The sequence below is a fragment of the Rutidosis leptorrhynchoides genome, chromosome 10 (genome assembly GCF_046630445.1).
Source record: "Rutidosis leptorrhynchoides isolate AG116_Rl617_1_P2 chromosome 10, CSIRO_AGI_Rlap_v1, whole genome shotgun sequence".
Classification (NCBI taxonomy): Eukaryota; Viridiplantae; Streptophyta; class Magnoliopsida; order Asterales; family Asteraceae; genus Rutidosis; species Rutidosis leptorrhynchoides.
The window spans coordinates 107,160,780-107,184,346 of NC_092342.1; the positions used below are offsets into that span (position 1 = coordinate 107,160,780).

The 23,567-nt window shown below is 33.0% G+C and overlaps 1 protein-coding gene across 4 annotated transcripts in view; it reads right to left on the reverse strand.

The window, feature by feature from the left end:
• Window positions 1–23,567, reverse strand: part of LOC139872178 (AT-rich interactive domain-containing protein 1-like) — a 150,159-nt gene that overhangs the window by 49,619 nt on the left and 76,973 nt on the right. Inside the window, exons 1-4 of one of the 4 annotated variants that reach the window (XR_011766916.1) lie at window positions 18,973–19,172; window positions 18,664–18,722; window positions 18,312–18,366; window positions 17,150–18,007 (exon numbers count right to left, since the gene is read on the reverse strand). Coding sequence is in view for 1 of the 4 variants with exons in the window: in XM_071860012.1 (XP_071716113.1) it covers window positions 17,529–18,006 (478 nt within the window). In the remaining 3 variants the exon portion in view is untranslated. Of the gene's footprint in view, window positions 1–17,149; window positions 18,008–18,311; window positions 18,367–18,663; window positions 19,173–19,630; window positions 19,702–23,567 lie in introns of those variants that run through there. The other 3 variants (XM_071860012.1, XR_011766913.1, XR_011766914.1) reach the window with 3 other exon arrangements.

Here is a 23,567-nt window from a genome sequence, read left to right on the forward strand (position 1 = left end):
GCAGCGTCACCAGAATGAATCAACTAATTAGCCATCATCTATTCTGGATGAATTGAGGATGGGTTTGTAGCCTACTTAACCAATGGAAACAAGAAGAAGGCGATCCCTTCCATCCACCACATTGCCCTCTTGGCGAAGAACTTGAAGCACTTACCGGTGAGCCTATCCGAAACACCATTTTCAGCCTCATTTCCCGAATATCTCGCCATGATTATATACTATCTCAAATTCAAAACCTTATTCACTCGCCCGTTCCTACCGACAATCATCCCGGAGTAATAAGTCAACGAGCTTCACACCCGAGTTGTAGCCTTGAAAAATATGGTGCCAACTTCAGCAACATCACTAGCACCAACAATACCACCAACAGCAACATCTGCATCCCACACCTCAACATCACAATCTGTCCCACGAACATCAACATCATACGCACCATAGATACCAAGGAGTATCAACACCAATGAACGATGAAGTATTGATCCATAACTTCATTGAAGAAATATTCTGCGAAGAATATGTGGTTTCTAAAAGTTTTAAAGATTACTTATTTTAGCTCAACCAGAAAAGCAAATGAGATTAATATCATATTAACTCATTAAATCCATGATTACATCCGAAGAAAATATATATGTATATATATTTTCATAAAGATTGTAATTAAAAGTTCTTTTGTACAAAATGTTAATGGTGAAAATATTTTAACGGGTAGGTAATACCCGAGGAATATTTAGATTTCACATTAATAAGTTACACTGTATATTCTTCGAATATGATTCAACAGTCATTTACTATCCTACTTACATCCACCGATGCACGTATCCGTTCACCACAGAATAACCATTTTCATTCAATTTCATATTTGGATTTTGACCTATCAGAATCCGACAAGTGGTATAATGAAGAAAACATTGGACAAAATAAAATTTGTTAGAAACAAACAAATTAACTATGAGAAATTTTGTTAAGAATACACGCTAACAAAATCCTAGCTAACTGTTCCTAGCTAACTGTTAATTCCTTATTGTACATTTATTTATCGCAATTTATTTATCGCAATTTTAATTCTCGCAATTTTAATTCTCGCAATTTTATTTATTGTCATTTAATTTCTGTTATTTATTTTACGCACTTTATCGGGACACGTATACAATGTTTTGACATATCATATCGACGTCATCTATATATATTATTTGGAATAACCATAGACACTCTATATGCTATAATGCTCGAGTTCGCTATACAGGGTTGAGGTTGATTCTTAAATAATATATATACTTTGAGTTGTGATCGAGTCTGAGACATGTATATAATGTGTCACGACACGTATCAATTAATTCGAATATTATATATTAAACTATATATGAATTGTTGAACTATTAATTGTGGACTACTAACTGTGGACTAATAACATTGGACAATTAAAATGAATTAAAATATTGATTATAACATATGAAACTAAACATTTCTTCAAGTTTGCCACTTGATTTTATCTTAAACCTCATTTGTATCTCGACGATTACAATCCGCGTTCAAATCTTTCATGATTCTTGAAAACACCTCAATCGAGAGGATGAACCAACCGCACTTCATCTACTGAAGGAAAGATTTATGCATATAGTTATGCACCTGAAAAGCTCTTGAAAACTGAGTAAACGTTTAACACGTAGCGGTGCTAATTCCTTTAGCGTTATTATTACCGAAAATAACTTTGCAACTCCCGTTCGAGATAGTCAATTGTGTCACAGTTTCAGCAAGTCAACTTCGACTTTTCGTTCAAAACAACCTTATTATAACCTTGATATATATACGTGCTCTTTTATTGTTACCGGGGAACCTTTTATATTCCACTATATTACCAGCAGACATACCAGCAACCTCGTTGCTCCTTGGCTTAAATCTCTCTGACAAATCACTATATTTATCTATTGAAGTCCTATCGTGTACTCATCGACATCTTGTAACGATAGTTGCCATACCAAATACCGGGAAGCATTAATCATTAATTCTTGAATTTCGCAGCGTTCCTACGTCAACAGTTATATATCTATATATAACGCATATCTTCTGGAATGATGAATTTCAATTCGGAATCTCTGAATTCCTGAAAAGCACTCTAGCTTACAAATCAGATCTCTGAGTTCTGAAAAAGCTGATGAAGCAGCGAAAACTGAAGACTACTTAAACAGTCAAAAGTTTGATAATAAAGAGCGACATACTAAAAAAGCTCAAAAATTTTGATATTGAAAAACGAATTTAGCAAACCATGAAGGAGGCTGTGGACAAATCACAGAGACTAAACATGCCTTCAAAGAACTCAAATGATTCAGTATCTGCTGAAGTCATTAACGAATACCTTACTCCTGACTCTAAACCTTTATGGACAAATTTTCTTCAACATCCTTCGATATTAGAAATTCTAAGATATCATCGTATCTTTCATTATAAATATCCTTGATATGTCTGAAGATATTTTCATAACTATTCTTATCTGAAATCATTTATCTCTTCGCGTTATCTTATTACATCATAAAGAACACTGTTTAGTTTCTATATTCTGTAAACCTTCGAGTTTAAAATATGAATGTTTTTGAAGTAGTGTTGAGAACTAAAGCATGAGTTAGTATAATATAATGACACTTGATCAACGTGATTATATTAAAGTAAGTCATGCGGAGTTTCTAAATGGAACATGACGATTCACAGACCATACCGTCATCATGCGCCATGTTACACGACTCTTATATTCTATTTAATCTCTAAAAATATCAAGAAAATATTTTCTTGATGATTCGGTCTTTTTCGGGATATTCTGGTAATTTGACAAATCAAATCGTGCTAATACGTTCTTTCTTGTTTAGAACATGATGTTCATTCGAAACTCCATACTTACGAATTCTGGACCATTACTCGCTTTACTAGAGGTCGAGAAGAGAATAAAAAGGCAAAGAGCTCCAAAATATAAGAGAAAATATAAAGCCCAATAACAACACGGAGGTTACAAACCGTGGATATTAATACGAATAACAATATAAAGACACGGTAGAATTAAGAATAGTATCACCCCGAGATAATAGTAGAAGTAAACAGATTTTTCTGGTGGAAGATTGAAAAGAAGGATGACAGAAATGATAATTAGGAAAATATCAAGGATCAGAACGGGATTAAGCACTTTCACAATCTTTTGGATGTATGAACTAAGAAAGAGAGTATAGGAATGGTGAAAATAATGGAACGGAAAAGGTTTAATTTATAATGGAAATATCAGACAGAGTAATCGAGGCAGATCACCGAATTTAATTATAGAGATCTTAATTCACGAAGAATCAAATCTTTTAGATTTCGAAGATTTTCTTTAAATCCCATGAATTCTGAAAATTCAACCTTGACTACGTCAAAAGTTAAGGCGAATCTCTATTTCTCATTTCACTCTTTTGTGATAGTTTCATTCGTGCTCTTCGAATAATTGAATTATTTTATCCTTATTACTCAATAGTAATAAAACTCTATTTATCAGCTCATGTGAGTCATGAAAACATACCTATTGTCAGCCATGACCATCTCAATCAAATTTCGGGATGAAATTTCTTTAACGGGTAGGTACTGTGACGACCCGGAAATTTCTGACTAAATTTAAACTTAAACTTTATATGATTTCGACACGATAAGAAAAGTCTGTTAAACTAAATCTCAAAAATTTTGAACTGTTTCATATATCTATTTGACCTTCGACTATTTCCGACGATTCACGAACCACTATCTGTATATATATATATATATATATATATATATATATATATATATATATATATATATATATATATATATATATATATATATATATATATATATATATATATATATATATATATATATATATATATATATATATATATATATATATATTAATTTGAAATAGAAACTTATATGAGTTAGTTTATTTGTGTAAATAAAATAATACATGACATTATTATAAATCTATCTATATATGAAAAGTACATCGAATATATATAATTTAGAATTTATTTAATAAACGCTCGTAGCACTCGTTTATCATCTTGATGGTTATTAATCAAGTTAAAAACGAACTTATATGATTTTAAAATAAAAGGTGATCCGAAAATGAGTTATATAAGTTATAGGTTTATTAAAAGTATATTTAGGATCTAATTATTTAATTTTAACACTTTTTATATGTTACCCATAAATGAGAGGGACAGTTGATGTAATTTTTATTTATTAAATTAATGACTGAATTTTATACCATAATGACAAAAATAAATAAATATAGTTAATTTAAAAGTATGGGATTTTTCTGAACATTTTTATCCGTCACTAATTTCGCACGATACACAGTCCGTTAAACTGTCGGCACATTAATCCAAATCCATGGCTGCTTGACTATTTGATTACTATGCTGTTTTTGTTTTTCTCTCCAAAACCATCTGAATGCATGTATATATATATATATATATATATATATTATAGTCATATAGTTATATATACACTACTACATGCGTATGAATAAACCACAACCAACACCCACTCTTATTTACTACTACTACTACTACTACTATACGTGTTTAATGTTTCGAATAACAATACCATCGGACACCATCTTGATCAATTAATCACCACCTTCATCAAATCCACAACACAAGTACCTTGTTTTAATTGCTTATGTTTTCTGCCCACCATTCTCGGTTACTCGCGGCCACCACCACCAAGTACAATCGATCACCACTACATCTGCATCAGGAATTTTATTTCATTCTTTCTCTTTTTCCTGTACGTGGTTCACTTCACCACCTTCGACTACCATCACCAAGAATCACCACTCAACCTCCCACTACCGTGATCCTCAACCTTCACGACATCATCTTCAACTTTCCATCACCACCCTAACCGTGGCTATCCCACAGTCGTAAATAACAACCTTCACCACAACCTCACCACCACAACTACAACCAAGAACTTCAACCCACAAATACGTCGCTACTATTTTCTTTCTATACGAAACCCACAACTGCTATCATTTTTTTTCTGCTGTAGCTGCTACTACACGATCCGCCTTCTGTTTCTAGTTCCACCACCATCGAACTACAACCGCCAACTAACACCCTAACGCCACCATCATTATCACCTTAATTAATTTTTCCCTTTGATCGTTTCCATTACTTTCTAGTGTCACGAATTACTGTTGCCTGTAAACAACCATCACCATCGATCCATCATTACTGTTACTGCTATATTACTGCTCATGCTGTTCGGATATAACTAGAACGATGGTGATAAAGTATTGATAGTGATGGAACCTTTTTTTTTCTTTTTCCTTTTCTGATATTAGCTGATTAAAGCAAATCATCACCATCGCATAAGTTCTTATTTTATATTTCCATTTGCCAGTTAAAGAAATTGTGGACCAAGGGTTGTTCCTTCTAGTTCACGAGCCAAATTAAGTATAAGTAAATTCATTAGGGACCGCAGGCTTTTAAGTACGTGGACTAGTGACCTTGGTAAGTATTTAATTGGGCTGCCATGTTCCTTTTTCAAATTGGGCCGAGAGCTATTATCATTCACATGGGCCGAGAACATGTTTTGTTGGGCTTATGAAGTTGCGGTTGGGCTAAAGTAATTAGGACTAGATAATACAGGTTATAATATTATGATTCAGTATTAAAACAGAAAAACTGTGAGGGACGAATGGTTTACAGGTGTTGGGGTTAAGCGAGAGGTCTCGAGTTCGAGTCCCGACTGGAGCACTTCTTTTTACTAGAAGCTTTTAAGGGTATACACATTTATTATTATTTATCATTTATTTATTATTATTATGATTATTGTTATTATTATTGTTATTACGAAAATAATACAAACTATCATTATTATCATTAATATTAGTATTAGTATCAAGTTATTATTATTACTATTATCATTAATATAAATATTATTATTAATATTATCAAAATAAGTATTTTTATTATTTTATTATTATTGTTATTATTATTATTACTATTATTATTACTACTATTGTTATCATTATTACTAATATCATTATTATTATCATTAATATTATTATTAGTATTATCATAAAAATTATCATTTTTTCAAATTATTATTATTAACAAAAGTATTTTATTTAAAATTAACAATTTTAAGTATTATCATTCATATTATCATTATTAACATTAGTAGTATTATTATTATTATTATTATTATTATTATTATTATTATTATTATTATTATTATTATTATTATTGTTATCCTCATTAGTAAAATTATTATTTTAACTATTATTATTATTAACATTAATTATATAGATATTACATTTAACAAATTATTGATTTCTGATATAATACCAATTATATATATATATATATATATATATATATATATATATATATATATATATATATATATATATATATAAAACTGTATGTATGAATATTGATTATTTTACAAAATAATTATACGTAAAATATAACAGAAGATATAAAGTATATATATGTGTAAAACTACAACATTTAAAATATATATAAATATTATATCGAAGGAATTATGTGATAATATATTTTAATATATATACGAATGATATAGGTTCGTGAATCTAATGCCAACCCTGCATTGTTCAGTATCGTCGTATGAATATTTTTACGACAAAATATTGTATCGTGAGTTTCATTTGCTCCCTTTTTAAATGCTTTTGCAATATATATTTTTGGGACTGAGAATACATGCGCTTTTATAACTGTTTTACGAAATAGACACAAGTAATTGAAACTACATTATATGGTTGAATGGATCGAAGCCGAATATGCCCCTTTTAGCCTGGTAATCTAAGAATTAGGGAACCGAGCCCCCAATTGACGCGAATCCTAAAAATAGATCTATTGGGCCTAACAAACCCCATCCGTTGTTGCGTATGCTTTAGTACTTCGAAATTTATCATGTCCGAAGGGAGTCCCGGAATGATGGGGATATTCTATATGCATCTTGTAAATGTCGATTATTAGGTGTTCAATCCATATGAATGATTTTTGTCTCTATGTATGGGACGTATATTTATGAGAAATGAAAATGAAAATCTTGTGGTCTATTAAAATTATGGAAATGATCGATTATGATAAACTAATGAACTCACCAATATTTTGGTTGACACTTTAAAGCATGTTTATTCTTAGGTATGAAAGAAATCTTCCGCTGTGCATTTGCTCATTTTAGAGATATTACTTGGAATCATTCATGACATATTTCAAAAGACGTTGCATTCGAGTCGTTGAGTTCATCAAGATTATTATTAAGTCAATTATAGTGGGATATATTATGAAATGGTATGCATGCCGTCTGTAGTGACCCGAACTTTTCCATATTTATATATATTAATTGAGATTGATATTTACATGATTAAATGTTTCCAACATGTTAAGCAATCAAACTTGTTAAGACTTGATTAATTGAAATATGTTTCATATAGACAATTGACCACCCAAGTTGATCGGTGATTCACGAACGTTAAAACTTGTAAAAACTATATGATAACATATATATGGATATATATATATAGTTAACATGATACTATGATAAGAAAACATATCATAAAGTATATTAACAATGAACTACATATGTAAAAACAAGACTACTAACTTAATGATTTTTAAACGTGACATATATGTAACGATTATCGTTGTAAAGACATTTAATGTATATATATCATATTAAGAGATATTAATACATGATAATATAATAATTTAAAATCTCATTTGATATTATAAACATTGGGTTAACAACATTTAACAAGATCGTTAACCTAAAGGTTTCAAAACAACACTTACATGTAACGACTAACGATGACTTAACGACTCAGTTAAAATGTATATACATGTAGTGTTTTAATATGTATTTATACACTTTTGAGAGACTTCAATACACTTATCAAAATACTTCTACTTAACAAAAATGCTTACAATTACATCCTCGTTCAGTTTCATCAACAATTCTACTCGTATGCACCCGTATTCGTACTCGTACAATACACAGCTTTTAGATGTATGTACTATTGGTATATACACTCCAATGATCAGCTCTTAGCAGCCCATGTGAGTCACCTAACACATGTGGGAACCATCATTTGGCAACTAGCATGAAATATCTCATAAAATTACAAAAATATGAGTAATCATTCATGACTTATTTACATGAAAACAAAATTACATATCCTTTATATCTAATCCATACACCAACGACCAAAAACACCTACAAACACTTTCATTCTTCAATTTTCTTCATCTAATTGATCTCTCTCAAGTTCTATCTTCAAGTTCTAAGTGTTCTTCATAAATTCCAAAAGTTCTAGTTTCATAAAATCAAGAATACTTTCAAGTTTGCTAGCTCACTTCCAATCTTGTAAGGTGATCATCCAACCTCAAGAAATCTTTGTTTCTTACATTAGGTTATCATTCTAATACAAGGTAATAATCATATTCAAACTTTGGTTCAATTTCTATAACTATAACAATCTTATTTCAAGTGATGATCTTACTTGAACTTGTTTTCGTGTCATGATTCTGCTTCAAGAACTTCGAGCCATCCAAGGATCCATTGAAGCTAGATCCATTTTTCTCTTTTCCAGTAGGTTTATCCAAGGAAATTAAGGTAGTAATGATGTTCATAACATCATTCGATTCATACATATAAAGCTATCTTATTCGAAGGTTTAAACTTGTAATCACTAGAACATAGTTTAGTTAATTCTAAACTTGTTCGCAAACAAAAGTTAATCCTTCTAACTTGACTTTTAAAATCAACTAAACACATGTTCTATATCTATATGATATGCTAACTTAATGATTTAAAACCTGGAAACACGAAAAACACCGTAAAACCGGATTTACGCCGTCGTAGTAACACCGCGGGCTGTTTTGGGTTAGTTAATTAAAAACTATGATAAACTTTGATTTAAAAGTTGTTATTCTGAGAAAATGATTTTTATTATGAACATGAAACTATATCCAAAAATTATGGTTAAACTCAAAGTGGAAGTATGTTTTCTAAAATGGTCATCTAGACGTCGTTCTTTCGACTGAAATGACTACCTTTACAAAAACGACTTGTAACTTATTTTTCCGACTATAAACCTATACTTTTTCTGTTTAGATTCATAAAATAGAGTTCAATATGAAACCATAGCAATTTGATTCACTCAAAACGGATTTAAAATGAAGAAGTTATGGGTAAAACAAGATTGGATAATTTTTCTCATTTTAGCTACGTGAAAATTGATAACAAATCTATTCCAACCATAACTTAATCAACTTGTATTGTATATTATGTAATCTTGAGATACCATAGACACGTATACAATGTTTCGACCTATCATGTCGACACATCTATATATATTTCAGAACAACCATAGACACTCTATATGTGAATGTTGGAGTTAGCTATACAGGGTTGAGGTTGATTCCAAAATATATATAGTTTGAGTTGTGATCAATACTGAGATACGTATACACTGGGTCGTGGATTGATTCAAGATAATATTTATCGATTTATTTCTGTACATCTAACTGTGGACAACTAGTTATAGGTTACTAACGAGGACAGCTGACTTAATAAACTTAAAACATCAAAATATATTAAAAGTGTTGTAAATATATTTTGAACATACTTTAATATATATGTATATATTGTTATAGGTTCGTGAATCAACAGTGGCCAAGTCTTACTTCCCGACGAAGTAAAAATCTGTGAAAGTGAGTTATAGTCCCACTTTTAAAATCTAATATTTTTGGGATGAGAATACATGCAGGTTTTATAAATGATTTACAAAATAGACACAAGTACGTGAAACTACATTCTATGGTTGAATTATCGAAATCGAATATGCCCCTTTTTATTAAGTCTGGTAATCTAAGAATTAGGGAACAGACACCCTAATTGACGCGAATCCTAAAGATAGATCTATTGGGCCTAACAAACCCCATCCAAAGTACCGGATGCTTTAGTACTTCGAAATTTATATCATATCCGAAGGGTGTCCCGGAATGATGGGGATATTCTTATATATGCATCTTGTTATTGTCGGTTACCAGGTGTTCACCATATGAATGATTTTTATCTCTATGTATGGGATGTGTATTGAAATATGAAATCTTGTGGTCTATTGTTACGATTTGATATATATAGGTTAAACCTATAACTCACCAACATTCTTGTTGACGTTTAAAGCATGTTTATTCTCAGGTGAATATTAAGAGCTTCCGCTGTTGCATACTAAAATAAGGACAAGATTTGGAGTCCATGTTTGTATGATATTGTGTAAAAACTGCATTCAAGAAACTGATTTCGATGTAACATATTTGTATTGTAAACCATTATGTAATGGTCGTGTGTAAACAGGATATTTTAGATTATCATTATTTGATAATCTACGTAAAGCTTTTTAAACCTTTATTTATGAAATAAAGGTTATGGTTTGTTTTAAAAATGAATGCAGTCTTTGAAAAACGTCTCATATAGAGGTCAAAACCTCGCAACGAAATCAATTAATATGGAACGTTTTTAATCAATAAGAACGGGACATTTCACCGTCAACTTTTGATGTAATGAAAGTTTGTCTTTTTAAAAACGAATGCATTGTTTGTAAAATGTATCATATAGAGGTCAAGTACCTCGCGATGTAACCAAATGTAATGTATTCGTCCAGATGGATTAGGACGGGTCATTAAAGGTTCAAACCTGAACTTGGGCATTTTTTTAGGGGATACTCCTTTGAGGTTCGTGAATCCAAGGCCAACCCTACACTTGTTCATTGCCGTCATATGTATTTTTACTACAAAATACAGTATTGTGAGTTTCATTTGCTCCCTTTTTAAATGCTTTTGCAATATATATTTTTGAGACTGAGAATACATGCACTGCTTTTATAAATGTTTTACGAAATAGACACAAGTAATCGAAACTAGATTCTATGGTTGGATTATCGAATCGAATATGCCCCTTTTTAGTCTGGTAATCTAAGAATTATGGAACAGACACCCTAATTGACGCGAATCCTAAAGATAGATCTATCGGGCCCAACAAGCCCCATCCAAAGTACCGGATACTTTAGTACTTCGAAATTTATCATGTCCGAAGGGAGTCCCGGAATGATGGGAATATTCTATATGCATCTTGTTAAGGTCGATTACCAGGTGTTCACCATATGAATGATTTTTAGCTCTATGTATGGGATGTTTATTTATGAGAAATGGAAATGAAAATCTTGTGGTCTATTAAAATGATGGAAATGAATATTGATGATAAACTAATGAACTCACCAACCTTTTGGTTGACACTTTTAAGCATGTTTATTCTCAGGTATGAAAGAAATCTTCCGCTATGCATTTGCTCATTTTAGAGATATTACTTGGAGTCATTCATGACATATTTCAAAAGACGTTGCATTCGAGTCGTTGAGTTCATCAAGATTAATATCAAGTCAATTATAGTTGGATATATTATGAAATGGTATGCATGCCGTCAACTTTCGATGTAATGAAAGTGTGTCTGTTAAAAACGAATGCAATGTTTGTAAATTATATCATATAAAGGTCAGTACCTCGCAATGGGACCAAATATCGAAGATTTCGTCCAGATGGATTAGGACGGGACTCTATATATTGTGTCTACTTATAGGTATATGGGATTATCATATAGGGTTTTGGGAGGAAAGAATAAAAATATGAAAATAAATGTGCTGGAGGTCAGCACAAGAATGAAAACCCTAGGAGAAATAAGGTTGGAGTCTTTTTGATGTTCTTACTTTATTTTACCCTTTTTAAAATTCCTTACCTCATAATTAGGGTTTTGGTCATGCCTGTGTCATGTCATCATGGTGGTGTGTGTTTGAGTCTGTCATTTGAGTCATATGTAAATATTTGGGATTCTGGGGTTATAAGGTGGAAATGGGTAGCTTTTTCATCTGCTTTGAGTCATAAAATGTGTCAGCTCATTTCTGAAAAAATAAAGAATAAATGGCTTATATTGTTTTATAGGCCATATATAGAAAAAAGAGTTTTTTTTTTGCAGATGTATAGGATTGGAGACATTGGTGTATATGTATGGGAATGATACATATACTCTTTTTACTGGAGTTATAAGGAGGGTCAAAATAAGTCCCACTTTTTCCTGCAGCAGATTGTTGAGCTTAGCTTGTTTTTTGGAGGTGAGATGGGAATATATAGGGTGAAACAGGCACCAGGGTTAGGAAATGTATATTGGATGATAAGGGTGCTGTTTATGATCCTTATGTATGTCTCAGGCTGCCATGATAGTCACATACATAATTTTAGTGGCTATAGAGGTGTACATCAATCATTGCACCTCATGTGTTTAGGTTTTTGGTCTAGAGGTCATGTTGGTTACATTAAATGGATGATGGTTCATATATATTTGGGTTCTGGAGTGATAAGGTGGTGTTGGGTAGGTCATTTCAACTGTTGGCATAGTCTTGAGTCTCATTTGAACATTATGGGCTGGCTTATAATTGTTCATAAGTCAGTTAAGTTGTGTCAATCAGTAAAAAGTGGACACAGTTGCATAGGATTGGAGACATTGGTGCATGTGTATGGGTTTGATACACATGTTCTTTTTAAAGGTGATATAAGGTGTGTCAAAATTAGTCTCACTTTTTCCATGTTGCTGATTATTGAGCTTATTCCTTTTATTGGAGGTGAGATGGGAGTGTATATGGTAAAACAGGCACTTGGGGTAGGTAAATATTGGTGTGGAGTGCTGTTAATGATCCATATGCAGGTCTCAAGCTGCCATTGTGTGTATTACCAGCATAAAAATGGTAATAAGTGGTTCCTACATGAGTTCTGGGCCCCACAGTGTTTAGGGCCAGTGTTCTGTGTCAGGTCATCATTGGATGGGGTCATCTTGGTTTTGGGAATGGTGTTTGGTGGATTAGGGTTCCTGCTGCTGCACTCAAGTGGGTAGGTTTGTAGAAGTTTGACTTTATCTGGTCAAACTGGTAATTCTGATGATGTTATTAGCTATAGTTTGATGATTTTATGGAATGGTGATGATTTATGGATGGTGTGTTATGGTTATGATGGGAGTAGGGTTTTAGGTTTGAATCTGATGTGGAATTTAGGGTTTTTAATGATGGTTGACTTTCTGAGTCAAAGGGTTATTTGGGTGTGTGAATGGTGCTTAAAGTTTGTTTTATGGTTTATGATGAAATGCAAATGGAAGTCTGTCCAAAGGATGCTTAATTCTGAAAATGTTGACCAGGGTGGACTTTTAGTCAAGGTTGCAGGTTTAATGGACTGCAGCAAGAATTTTGATGATTATATAGATTATACGTGATGGTATTTGGTATTGTTACTTTATATGTGGTGGCTATAAGCTTAAGTGGATCCTCAAAGCTTGCCTTCCAATTTATTGTGTGCAGTATGGTTTTTTCTCAGCCTGATCAATTATTGATCAAATGTATGAGGATTTGGTTATGGTTTTATGTTTTGATTGTAATGGTGCAGTAGCAGGTTAGGTTGATGAGAATTATATTGAGTTTTGGTATGATTTTTGAGGGTATTTTAATTGGGATGTTAAAAGTGTGGTATGTAGAGGAGTGGTATTACTTGTTTGCTGATCAAAGTGGTGTGAATTTGGCTTGTTCATCTGCAGGGACTAATAGTGTAAATATGGAGCAGTCTGAAGAGTTTTGCAGCTCCAGTCCTTTGTTAGTTTATACAGTGTGGTAGGTTGATATTATTAGTCCTTGTTTTGTTATGGGTAGATGGTTAGCTTTTTCATATAATAGTTTTGTGTATCGTGTTTGGGATGTGCACTAAAACTCCCCCTCGGGTATTCCTGTTGTAGTTGTATGATCTCAGTTTTCATATATGATATTTTTCCGGGGGCTTGTCCCTCTTTATCCAAAAAAAAAAATCTTGAACGACTTTTAACCCTTTTAACATATCTTTTTGGATCTAACATGTGCAAAAACCAAAATAAAAACAAAAACTAAAATCGGATCATTTTTATGTAAATGGTTCGACATTGCCATTAAGCACCTAAAGTGCAATGTCTGAAGAAAAAAAAAACATTGATTATGGTATGGTATGCATGCACAAGCAAGAGGCACGAAGCAAGGTAAGAGGCACGAAGCACCTTGCTCCTAGGTGGAAGCAAGGTCGCAAGAGGCACCTTGCCTCCTTGTTTCCACCAGGAAGCAACAAGATGGGACCTTGCGCGGGCAAATTAGCGGAATTTTTTTTTTTTTAGGTTCTGAGTCATACAAATGTAGAAAAAATGGGCATATAAGTGATAACCTCAAATTTGTTCACATGCCCAATTATTGCTTACAATCACATCTTGTTAAAATTCTTGTAACTTGATAAGTATCGTTATTATATGGTGTCACTAATGATTTAAACTTTCGGCTTCACCCCCGTTAACAAAACTTCTGAAAATTTATTTGTCGTTCATGCAACAAAATATGGTCAACAAGAAAATTCAAATGTTGACCAATTCCGGGTCGTATCGTCTTGAAGGCCCCGAGATCTTACTATAACCCTTTATAATAGTTTATTCGCTAGCAAGCGTCAACGAACATCGGCACCCACAAACGAGTTGGGAAACTATAATGCTACAAACTTTTTAAAATCTACCATTGGTCATAAACAATTTCATAACTTTAACATTTTAGCTTGGTGAAAATCAAAAGAAGACCAATATCCAATATTAGCAGTTATGGCTTGTGACTTATTAGTCGTTCAAGCTTCAATGGAGCTTCCAAATCGACTTTCTATTAACGATCGAATTATATCGGAAAAAGGATCAAGACTTACCTTGAAGCCGTGGAAGTATGTGTATGGTTGAGGATTATTTAAACGAGGTAGGTAGGATACAAAATGCGACAAGTTTGAAAGGTCAATTAGGCGACGACGGTGAAGAAACTATCACAAGAAAAGAAGACATCACTTCCAGCAACATAATTATATTGAAGTCGAATTTCAATCCTTTGGCGTTGAAGAAAATATAGCACAGATTTCGGATGACTTATTACATGATTATTAAAGTATAACGGGTAACAGTTGCGGTACCAGGATTTTTTTCACTGGGGGCAAAAAAAAAAAAAAAACCGTAGCAATTTTTTTGGTTAAAATATGGAGGTTTTGGGGCAAAAATTGAGGTTTTTAGGCAAATTATGGATGTTTGTGGGCAAAATTTGAAGGTTTTGGGGTAAAATTTGAAGATTTTTGGGCAATATCTGAAGGTTTTGGGCCAAAATATGTAAGTTTTGGGACAAAAAAAAAATCCACCGGGGGCAAAGTCGAAAGATTCAAAAATTTTACACTGAAAATTGCAAATCTACTGGGGGGCGGCTGCCCCCGCTTGCCTCTAAATAAAACCGCCCCTGACGGGTAACGATAATGTCGAAGCTCAATATACTATAGACACGAATACAATTCTGTTTCTGGGTGATGGTCATGCTGAAGCTCTAAATGTATTAGCTTTTGTATAATTGTATTGTTTAAAGCTTTATAACATATAGTTGTTAAAACGGTATAACTTATAATTATATTGTTTATATTTTATTATTTATAGTTTTTTAAACTTTAAACATTATAAAAATCGAACCGGTTGTATCGACCACAAAACGATAATCGAAAATAAAACATTATAAAAATCGAACCGGTTGTATCGACCACAAACCGACAATCGGAAATAAAAGGAATTTTTCAGACACTCCTAGCAACCGCGAGGGAGCCCTCGCCCCCACGTTGGTTTCCTGTATTTTTTTGTCGTTGACCCGTTTTGACACTTTTGACCTGGTACCATTTTGAACCCGAAAACATATCTGAATGAACCAAAAACGTGCAGATTTCATCTTTAATACCAATCTGACATTTTTAACAACTTGGACTCAAAACAAAACCAAAGTCGAATCCAGAAAAAACCAAATGTGGAGCATACTTTTGAAATCGCCTACTAGTGCAAAGTTATGAGGTTACTCCATATAAACTTCCACAAATTTTTTAGAATCGACTTCATTTCAGGTCGTTACACAAAGCATATCAAATCAAATCATGTAACTCGGCGTGATTATGTTGGGTAAGAGAGAAGACTTCAACATAGCATAGAGACAAAGGTTTGAAACTCTCATAAGCAATCATCCATTGAAGGCCATGCAAGTTTTTCTCTACGTTTTGGATAGAGGAAGAATTACCTACATCTCATCTTCCCATACCCCGCACGCGTGGAGTTGGGTACTGTTGTTGTTGTAGTTCAAGTTTTTGTAGTGATAGGCTCGATATAGCTCATTAATGCAAGTCAACTCATGATGACCACACGAGAACTAACAAGTCCAACAAAAGTAAGTTTACCAAAGAGTGAAGATTATCCATCCGCCATCTACTACTACCATGACAACCACCACCATCCACTCAACCTAGTCTATTCAAGATAACCATTACCATTTACACCTCTTGCCATACCAGCTCAAGTAGAGCTAGATTAGTCACTATTTTGACCTTATAGTAGTATATGTAAATTAAGGTTTCAACTATAGATCCACATGTTCCATGACATACCCTAAGTAGCATCTCCTCAAATCTAACTTTTAAGTAAAATAAAGTAATGGAAACTTGCCATAGGTCCACAAAAGCGATGAATCTCAACCAATTGTGTCTTCTCATGATTACTAGGCATTAAGTTGCATACAAGAAGTATGCATCATACAAAGTATGTACATTTAGAGCATAACCATTCGCCCATTTTATTCGCCTACTCAAAAGTTTCACCAGGTCGAGTAACAAAATTCATGAAGGCACACTAACATAATAAAATATAGACCGGTGACCATGGCACGACTCTACACCTCACATTGTGAGGTATAGTTAGCCATTCATACACCATTGATGAGAATCTTACCTACGAACTTATTATTATGCGGATTATCAAAAGCATTAGGTATTTAGACTTGCTGAGAACTTCTACTAAAGTTTTCAAACTTGAGTATGGATCCCCCTCTATGATTTTAGTTGGAAGGATATATATATATATATATATATATATATATATATATATATATATATATATATATATATATATATATATATATATATATATATATATATATATATATATATGTATATATGTTTGGTTTTGAAGGGAACAAAAGAACGAAGAAAAACAATACGACAAGAGGAACTATGATGCTCATAATGCATTGAAAACTTCTGAGCTATATGAGTTTTTTTTTTTCCTGATTTCACAAAAAAATACCTATGGTCGGCCGTTTAAGTAGTTGACCCTCCTAATTTTAGAAGTGGACCCTAAACCATCAGGTTGAGCCCTTTTTTGTGTGCCTTTTTGACAAGGACGCGTTTTCTCTTCTTCATTGTCTGTGTCTACTGATGTACAGCCTGACCTGGTTTGCATACCTATTCTTCTAGGGAGGTATACGTTAAAGTAATAGCTCACTATGGTATTACGAGACTTCGATGGAAAATATTCCAATGCAAGTTTTATAAAATTATTACCTTCTTTAATTGGATTTGCTTTCACCATTCGGGCAAACTTCTGCTGCTCTGATTGCTTCCATAAGTTTGCAACAACTTCACCCATCTCGTCAAACTTCCAAATTTTGAAGGCGGGTCCCAGATATTTCTGAAGACGTGCTGTTTTCTCGCTGATGTGGCGCTTGACACAGAAAATAGATCCTGGGTTATAGCAATTACAACAGTGAGATCTCCCTCTTCCAATTACATCCATTTCAGTTTCCGAGCTGGTATTTTTGTTGGACCAAATTACAGTACCCAACCATTTTGAAGAGCCCGATTTACCGAAAGTTTTAGAGTATTTCCTTTGATGTGGGCCAGTCCACTCAGGCACATTAGCTTGAAACCGTGGTCCAATAGGAATTGCCAAGTGTTTATTCTCATCAACCACGTAACTAAACGAGTCGTTTGTAGCTGACTTTTGGTGTTTCGGACTCTTAAGCTGTTTTGATTTCTTCATGCTTGAAAGTTCAAGAATTTTTCATGCATCACAATATATAACTTATTTAGTAATCCTGTTGTAAATAATACTGGTATGCAATGTAACATACTGACAAAAACAGGGCATTGCTAACACTAAACAATTTCAATTACTATAGATATGCATATTTAGATACAATTTCAATTTCAATTATTTTGACTGTAATTTGAATAATTTCCAAAATAACACAGATTCGATCCTTCACATTGATGCATTGTAGTCGTAATGAACTATGTGAAAGACTATATGCGGGGATACTAAAAACATATCAAGTGTGTGCTTACAATTTGAAGGTTCAGTTGCAGTCTTAGATGAGTCTGCACACGTAGCCCATAACTCCTGCAAAAAGACAGAAATATCACTCAACCAACGAACATCTATATGAGCGTATTCAGATATATGCTTAAAGGGAATATTAAACGTAAGGCAATTAAGCAACAATCTTATTAAAGACTATATATAAAGAATATATGGAACCAATATTATACTACCGAGGGTCCAAAAGTGCAATAATTGTAAAAAAAAAAAAAAAAAAAAAGTTATATCTACAAAAGTGGCAGATCCAATTAATTTGAAACCTATCGATCTCATAACTATATAATATATGCTCGAAGATCTTATTCTATGATGTGCAACCTTTGCGTAGTCTCGGTCCACAGTGACAGTGGAAGGCTCCGCACCTAAGCCTCGTTAGACTGAATAAGCAGATGAAAAATAAAAATGTAAACGACACAAGGATTGTATGTGGTAATATATAATCTCTAATTATGGAGAAGGGTTTAGTACACGAGCGGAAACCAGAAATTTTTCTTTATTATTTTCATGCATAAAATTACAATGAAGCTCTAGGTCTATTTATAGTGAAACGTAAAAACTAAACCCTTTAGGTTTTCTAATTAGTTTCCAAATTAAACACAAATTCTTTCCAAAAAATCAAAATCTTACTCCACAAGTAAACTTGTCCACCAAGTAAACTTAACTTCCAAGTACCCGTTTTCTTTTCTTTTTTGTTCCAATGCTCCACCAATCCAAACAATAACATAAGCGCATCAAGCTACCATTTGACCACTAGTCTAAACATAAATTAATCAAATAATTGACAAAAGTTGAATTGTATACCAGGTGTGAGCTCATCGAAGACTCATTTGCAACACTATTTGGATTATATAAATCAACACCAAAAATCTGAAATCTAATAAATACAAATAGACGACAATATCACAATATGCTACAAAGCTGATATTTGAGCTAAATTATTACAGTACTTTACTGTATAAATATACAATAAATAACAGTCAAATTATGTTCAAATTCAATTGACTTACGTGTGCTTTCAAATCAAAGGTCAATTATTCCCAATATTTATATTTAAAAAGTACAACACATTTATCTTATTAATGCACGATTAAGCTATTAGCTAGGTTTCTAATACATTCAAGTTGATAAACTTGTAAGCCATAAAACGCGGATTTAAGCAACAAAATGATGCACACGAATTAACTAATCAGATAATAATTAGCGCCGATTAATTCGCATGTGATAGTACTCCGTATTAAATAAAGAAATACTGAAATTAATAGTAAAAATAACAGATCTAAATTACCTTTTTATAACATTTCGTTGATAAATCTCGATCTAAATTCTTCTCCGCCGCTAACAAATTAATATTAAAGTCTGCGATTAGACTTCAAGGTTTAATAAGGGAGTTTAATTTATGTTATTGAAATATATTTATAAATGGTATGTACAGTAATTTTCAAATTTAATAATAAAAGCAAGAGATGTTGATGAAGAAGATGAAAACTATTGCCAGATTGTAGTGACGAAAGAAATTTACATTTTATTTTTTATTATTATTATTATTTATATTTATATTTATATTTATATATTTTTGGAAAATAAAGATTCTGGGGGATAAAAGGACTTAGAACCCTAAAATTTGATTATTATTATTATTATTATTATTATTATTATTATTATTATTATTATTATTATATTATTTTATTTTATTTTATTATTATTATTTTATTATTATTATTCTTCCTATAAACTAAAATTCAATAGGATTTTAGTCGTTTCAGTTGTTTTGAATTGTCGCTTTGAGCTTCCGTTCACACTACAATCAGTCCCTCAACTTCGGCTCAATTTACACAACGGTCTCTCAAGTTTACACTTTTTAGGGGTAAAAAGTGTAAATATATAATTTTATTAAAATAAAAGAAACTAATTCCACCCGAATTTATAACAGACCCTATCTTCTTGCTCGGTACGAGTTAAATTTTTCCGAGACCACCGTTCAACTCGGAAAAATCTGACGAACCAAACGAGACTAACTATACGCGAAACGAATACTTCTCAAAAAACGCTAAACACCTCATACTATCTTCAATACATATACATACACTTATAAATAACAATCTTCAGTTGTTTTGAATTGTCGCTTTGAGCTTCCGTTCACACTACAATCGGTCCCTCAACTTCGGCTCAATTTACACAACGGTCTCTCAAGTTTACACTTTTTAGGGGTAAAAAGTGTAAATATATAATTTTATTAAAATAAAAGAAACTAATTCCACCCGAATTTATAACAGACCCTATCTTCTTGCTCGGTACGAGTTAAATTTTTCCGAGACCACCGTTCAACTCGAAAAAATCTGACGAACCAAACGAGACTAACTATACGCGAAACGAATACTTCTCAAAAAACGCTAAACACCTCATACTATCTTCAATACATATACATACACTTATAAATAACAATCCAAACTACCTACATCATATTGATGGTTATGTTTCCATTTTTTTACACAATCTTCCTGACGTTAAAAATGCATATGTCATTAGGTATACTAGGTACTAACGACGTGTATCCAAAAACACCCAAAGCGTTTTTATTTCCGTAAATACATAACGCTACATTAACTATGATATGTAACCCGAAAGGCACCGTCATCGCGCGGGCAACTTTTCTAGTATATACTAAAAGTGGTGGTGGTTTCCGTAGTTTCAGTTATATCCGGTTGTCATTTTGAGTTTGCGTTCACATTACAAACGGTCCCTCAATTTCGACTATATTTACACAACGGCCCCTCAAGTTTACACTTTTTCAGGGGTAAAAAGTGTAAATATATAATTTTATTAAAATAAAAGAAACTAATTCCACCCGAATTTATGACTGGCCCTATCTTCTAGCTCGGTGCGAGTTAAATTTTTCCGAGACCTTGGGCTATCTCCAATACATTTCTTTTTCCAATACGCGAAACGGACACTACTCAAAAAACGCTAAACACCTCGGGCTATCTCCAATACATTTCTTTCTGTTCGCCGTGAGTTAAATTTTTCCGACAGCACCGTTACACTCGGAAAAATTTATTGAACAAAACAAAACTAACTACGTTCGAAACGGATACTTTTTAAAAAACGCTTAACACAACGACATCTAAAACGGCGCTTAACACATGGGCCGTGTTCCCCTCTGTAAATACACAACGCTACGTTTAATATGAATACGCAGGCCGAAAGCCCTCGTCGCAACGTGCGGGCCGATCCGGACTAGTTTAAGACATATGGTGCGTTTGGCAGAGAAGTTTCTAGCTTTAAGGAATTTATGAGAACTTACACTTATTTTTTCATAGGTTAAAGGTCCTAACGTTGCTTTGTTTGGTTAACAAAATCTTAACAACATATGAAAATAAATAAATTCTGGAAAACGAAGCTAGTTGAACTAACTTATTGACGACTCGTTTAGAGCTTAAATTGAACTTCGAACAGGTTTAAAATCTATGAAAATTTGATTATACCATTTTCATAGCGTCTCACACTTTATTTTATTTTATATTTTTTAAACGTACTTATTTACCGGATGTCTATTCGAAAGCAATCTCTCTATCCATTGAATATTGAGAGGGAGAACATTCTCTACACTTATGGTGTTTCACTCTGGGTAGAGAAATGACTTGTCTTTATTCTAAGATAGGGAAATAATTGTTTACATCTTACGTTCCTCATACCTAACTTTTGTGGAATTGAGTTTTGCGGTTGTTCGTTTGTTGTTTGATAAAGGTAATACAAAAATATATTACTTATGTAACATAAAAACATCTGAAAATAAAAAAAAATTTTGTATGTATCATCCATCTAGGTCATAGTTTGATTTTTAATACGGCATAATTATGTAGTTAGTTATGGTGGTTTGTACCATATTGTATACAGGGTCGCAACTTATCGAATACAGATGGAGCGGTTGTTCAAATCTAATAAATTTTTCATTGACCGAGGGTAGAAACTAATAAAAACCTTATTTTTTAATAAAATATCTTTTTAATGTAATTTTTTATTTTAAATTCAGATGGGGCGTGCCCCTACTGTCTCTAATATACTCCGCCATTGATTGTATATGTGCCTCTAATATTTTTTTTTTATTTAGCTGGTCACGGTAATTTGCACGACTAACGTAGTTCATCCCAAAAACTAACAATCACGTGACTTGCATAAGAGGATAATTTAGTCTCTATACATATCTATTTCTACACTTCATCATCAAATGTTCTCCTCACATTCATCTTCAATCTTCAACAATACCATATTATTTAATGATATGTGTACCTCTGTGCATGGCGCTCGTGCGTATCATGTGTTGGGCGCACGTTTATTTAAGTAAATCTTGTGTACAGTGAACTGCGCGCTATACAGCTTTGCTTGACGCACTTGAAAACAATCTTAAACGATCTTATCCTTAACTAAAATGTAATCCTTTTCTAATTAATATTCCATTATTTATGGTTATTATTCGGGAAGGATCTAGAATGAATTAAAGGATATCTTGGGTTAGGGTTTCACTATAAATACAACCCTAACCTCATTCATTCAACAGACACTAACGTTTTATGTACAACTCGATCCTCGATTGCATCCAGGAAACTAACTTACGGTAACATGTGTGTTCTTTGAACGTGAACCCTAAGCAACCACCCTAGTGGCCATTGTTGCGGCAACTTCCATCAATGGTGGATTGGTTTTAATCACCCTTTCATAGATCATCATATCAAAAAGGGTTGTTCACGGTAAACCGGACCGGAGATTAAAACCATGTTGTCCTTAAACGCTCACACTTGGCACTCAACATGACTCCCATCATAGTCACATATTTATGTCCGATCAGATGGCGCCATCCATGGAACCACGAATAGAACTGCAATAGAAGTTTGCAGGTTGCTAACGATTGACTGTCAAACTTCTAACTTCTTGTTTGTGGTTGTTCTTGTTTAACGGGTAGCAATGGGAGGTGGTCACAAAACTAGACACAATCAGTCTTCCCATCTGGCCCGATGGGACCCAAGCAATTAAACCAGGAAAAGACACGTGCCACAAGTAAAGCTCCTGAAATAGGAGCCAGCAAACTCCCAGAAAAATCAACAACTTCATCGGCTACAATTCCTCCGACATCGCAGGAGTCACCATCGCGATTGTCAACTAAATACTGGCTTCTCGATGATGAAAAGGGAACTCCTTGTACCTTGTACTACTGTGGGGTTCATCCC